Here is a 3204-nt window from a genome sequence, read left to right on the forward strand (position 1 = left end):
CGACCTCGTCCATCGTGCGAGCGCGGCCGTCGCCGTCGGATAAGAAACGCGTTATCCGTACAAGATCGCGACGGTTCGACCAAGTGCAATCTTGGGCCTCCACGCTGTGCAACGAGGGAATGCCCCGAGGACCGGCCGTCGACGTATTAATAGTTAATATCGTCTTTTCCGTGATGATGTACATAAATTGTACATGTAGCGAATGCCGTGGTCGACGCCCACGGAACGCGCAGGGCTGTCGGAAAACAAGAGTGAATCCACTGGCAGGGTGCCAAACACTGTAAAATACACTGTCTTGAGCGCTGCGACCCCTCACCCATTTTGGCGTCAATGAACGCGCCGCCATCGTTGCTGGGATGCACACATTCGGATTATGGTCAATCATCCTAATCTCTACAACGTGAGCGAGCGCTGGTGCACAGGTACAGCAATCGATAGTAGAGGGAGCAGCCGGTGGGTTGGCGCCAATTACTCCAATTACTGTTCTCATTCTCATCTTGGGCGCTGTAACGTGGCGGCTGCAACGCCGCGCGGCTCGTCATGCTCGCACCGTTCCATGCACGTACCGTACCGGTAGTAGGAGCAAGATGGCTTCTTGAAGAGATTGGTTCATTTGATGAGCGCTTTCTGCTCTGGCTTCGAATCGTTCGACGTCAACCTCCCACTCCCATCGCTTCAGGTTCCAATACGTACTCGACCCTCATATTTCACTGTACTATAGTACCGGTAGATGCATTGAGATCCAACCTTCCTCGTCTTTAGTTGCACACAAGCTTATGGACTTGGGCGTTCGTTGTTTTGCACCAAGAGCGGTTGCTCACAGCCGTTCATGTGGCCGCGCCGGTGCTGGCCGGTCGCAAATAGAGGCATACTCCCTTGTTACGTATCGGGTAGCGTGTCAAAACAAGAGTGATGCTATCATAAACTGCAAACTCTTGTAATACAATCGTCTTTGCTGTGCAAGTACGGAATCGCTCCATTGCCAAAAGCAATAAAAATACAGCATCCCATACAAACACCAAATTATTTAAATAATCATGTATGCGACACGCAACCAATCGCATGGTTTGAAGGAGAGTGGGACAGCGCAACGAACGCGCCACGTGGGGTTCGATGCACTGCCTTTCTGGTGCCAGACGCAGCCCACTTGCGCACTTGGAGCATCATGGCCGACCGACTCCTGCGGCTCATGCTGCTGCTGCTGCTCATGGCGCCGGTGGCGATGGCGGCGGTCGCCTGCCTCTACAGCTCGTACCCGCCCGACCTGCTCGTGTACACGGCCGACGCCGCGTGCCCGATCGTCGGCCGATCGTGCATCATCAACTCGACCGACTGCACCGTCGTCAACAACATCACACTCGACCAAGAGACCAAGACGCTGCCCTTCTTCAACGCGGTTGGCGACCTCTCATCGTCGACCATCGTCAACATGTATTCGCCGTGTGCCAGGATGCGGCGACTCACGATGTGCGACGATGGTATAGGAAGATTGGCAACAAGACGTCGCTGGTCATGAAGGACATGAGATTTCCGGCGTCGCTCAAGGCGCTGTACGCTCTCTTGAGAGTCGTCGCATGGGCTAAGTTCTGATCGTAGGCAAATCCAAAACATCTCGCGCATCGACTTTACGCAGCTCAAGACGCAGTTCCCGTCGACGCTTGTGTCACTGGGCGTCCTCGACTCCAACTTGGAGATTTTCCCCGCGACGTTTCAGTGGCCCGACCACCTTCGGACCATGTACGCCGATCGCCTCATCCTGGACCAGGATTGACAAGCTGTGTTAAGTACCTTGCGCAAGAACAATCTGCAGACAATTCCCAAGGGCCTGCCATCCACCACCATCAACCTGTACTCGATCATGATGGATTGCATCGATGGGCTCACCTGATGGTACGTAGGGCTATCCAGAACAATACGCTCTCCGACTTCAACTACCTGCCGGCCAACCTCACGTTTTTGTACGTCGTTTGATGATTTTGATGATTTTTGGTATTTTGCATGGCGCTAAATATCGAAGTAGGAACGTGCGGGACAACTTGTACACGCGTGTGGCCGACCAAGACTGGACCACGATGCAATATTTGTACACAACCGAATTTCCTGCTCTCGCAAAAGGCTGACCGAATATGTAAATGTTCAGGCAACTGAGTTCGAACCCGATCACATCGATCGTCAACATTCGGCTCTCGAAAACGATCGCGTTCTTGTGCGACCTATCATCGCACATGTCAAGCTGGCTCATCGCTGCGTGCTGTAGCTCGTGCTTGGGGTGTGCGATTCAAGAATTCAGCATCAACAACGAGACGTACGAAGCGCTCAACGCGCTGCCCAACGCCAACGAGACCGAGCCCAGCACGGTCGAGTCCACAGGCTTTCGGTTCGACACGGGCTTCTCCGTGAACGCCGCTGCCTGCGCCGCGCTGAAAGGCTCGGTGCGACCGCTCTGGGCCGGCAAGTCGCCGCACACCTTTTACGTCTGTGTGGTACCAGGTACGACAAGCAGATTGCGACATGCTATGATTCGCTGATGATGCGCGTAGACGCACTGCCACCGCCCACGCCCATTATCGTGTCCAGAAATGGTAGACACGGTTGCATTGTGGACAAGTTGTCTTATGAAAAGTAGACACGGGGCTCATCATCGGGTGTGCGATTGGCGGCGTTGCCATCATTGCGATATTGCTCATCGCAGTGCTCATTCGCCGCAAGAAGACGGCGGCGGCCGACCTCCTCGCGTTCCAAAGCGAGGTCACGGGCGGCCGCCTCCGCCGGGCAAACGGCACGGGCTTCCAAACCCTCGAGTCGTCGCTCGAGCTGGCCGAGAACGGCCTTATTAATATCGAAGAGCTGCGCATGCACAAGCTCGACCTCGCGGACCTCAAGGTCACAGCCACCAAGCCGCTGGCGGCTGGCGCCTTTGGCGAGGTCTGGCTCGGTCATTACGGCAACGACAAGGTCGCGATCAAGCGACTCAAGGACACGCACGTCGAGTCGGTGCAAAAGTTTATCGAAGAGATCAAGCTCATGATCCAGTACGCGTCGAGAGACGCACGGAGTAGACTGATGGATGAAATAGGATGGACTCGCCGTTCATCGTCAAGTTTGTCGGCGTCAGCTGGCGCCGCCCGATCGAGATCGAGTGCATTGTCGAGTTCATGGACCGTGGCGACCTCCGCAGCATTCTGGCATCTTGTCGGCGCGATG

The 3204-nt window shown here is 55.2% G+C and overlaps 2 protein-coding genes across 2 annotated transcripts; both read left to right on the forward strand.

Annotated features, from left to right (window-relative positions):
• Positions 1–1135: 1135 nt before the first annotated feature.
• On the forward strand, positions 1136–1771 carry SPRG_09294 (hypothetical protein; the record flags this gene model as incomplete). The annotated part of the gene is made up of 3 exons (XM_012348824.1): positions 1136–1431; positions 1485–1550; positions 1597–1771. Exons 1-3 carry the CDS (start codon positions 1166–1168, stop codon positions 1769–1771), a joined length of 507 nt encoding a protein of 168 aa, XP_012204214.1. The 5' UTR covers positions 1136–1165.
• A 361-nt stretch (positions 1772–2132) lies between these two features.
• SPRG_09295 (hypothetical protein) lies at positions 2133–3059 on the forward strand (the record flags this gene model as incomplete). The annotated part of the gene is made up of 5 exons (XM_012348825.1): positions 2133–2206; positions 2258–2490; positions 2541–2582; positions 2627–2994; positions 3057–3059. The coding sequence occupies 5 exons, from the start codon at positions 2133–2135 to the stop codon at positions 3057–3059; spliced, it is 720 nt and encodes a 239-aa protein (XP_012204215.1).
• Between the last annotated feature and the right edge of the window lie 145 nt (positions 3060–3204).

Source organism: Saprolegnia parasitica (assembly GCF_000151545.1).
Source record: "Saprolegnia parasitica CBS 223.65 unplaced genomic scaffold supercont2.47, whole genome shotgun sequence".
NCBI lineage: Eukaryota > Oomycota > Saprolegniomycetes > Saprolegniales > Saprolegniaceae > Saprolegnia > Saprolegnia parasitica.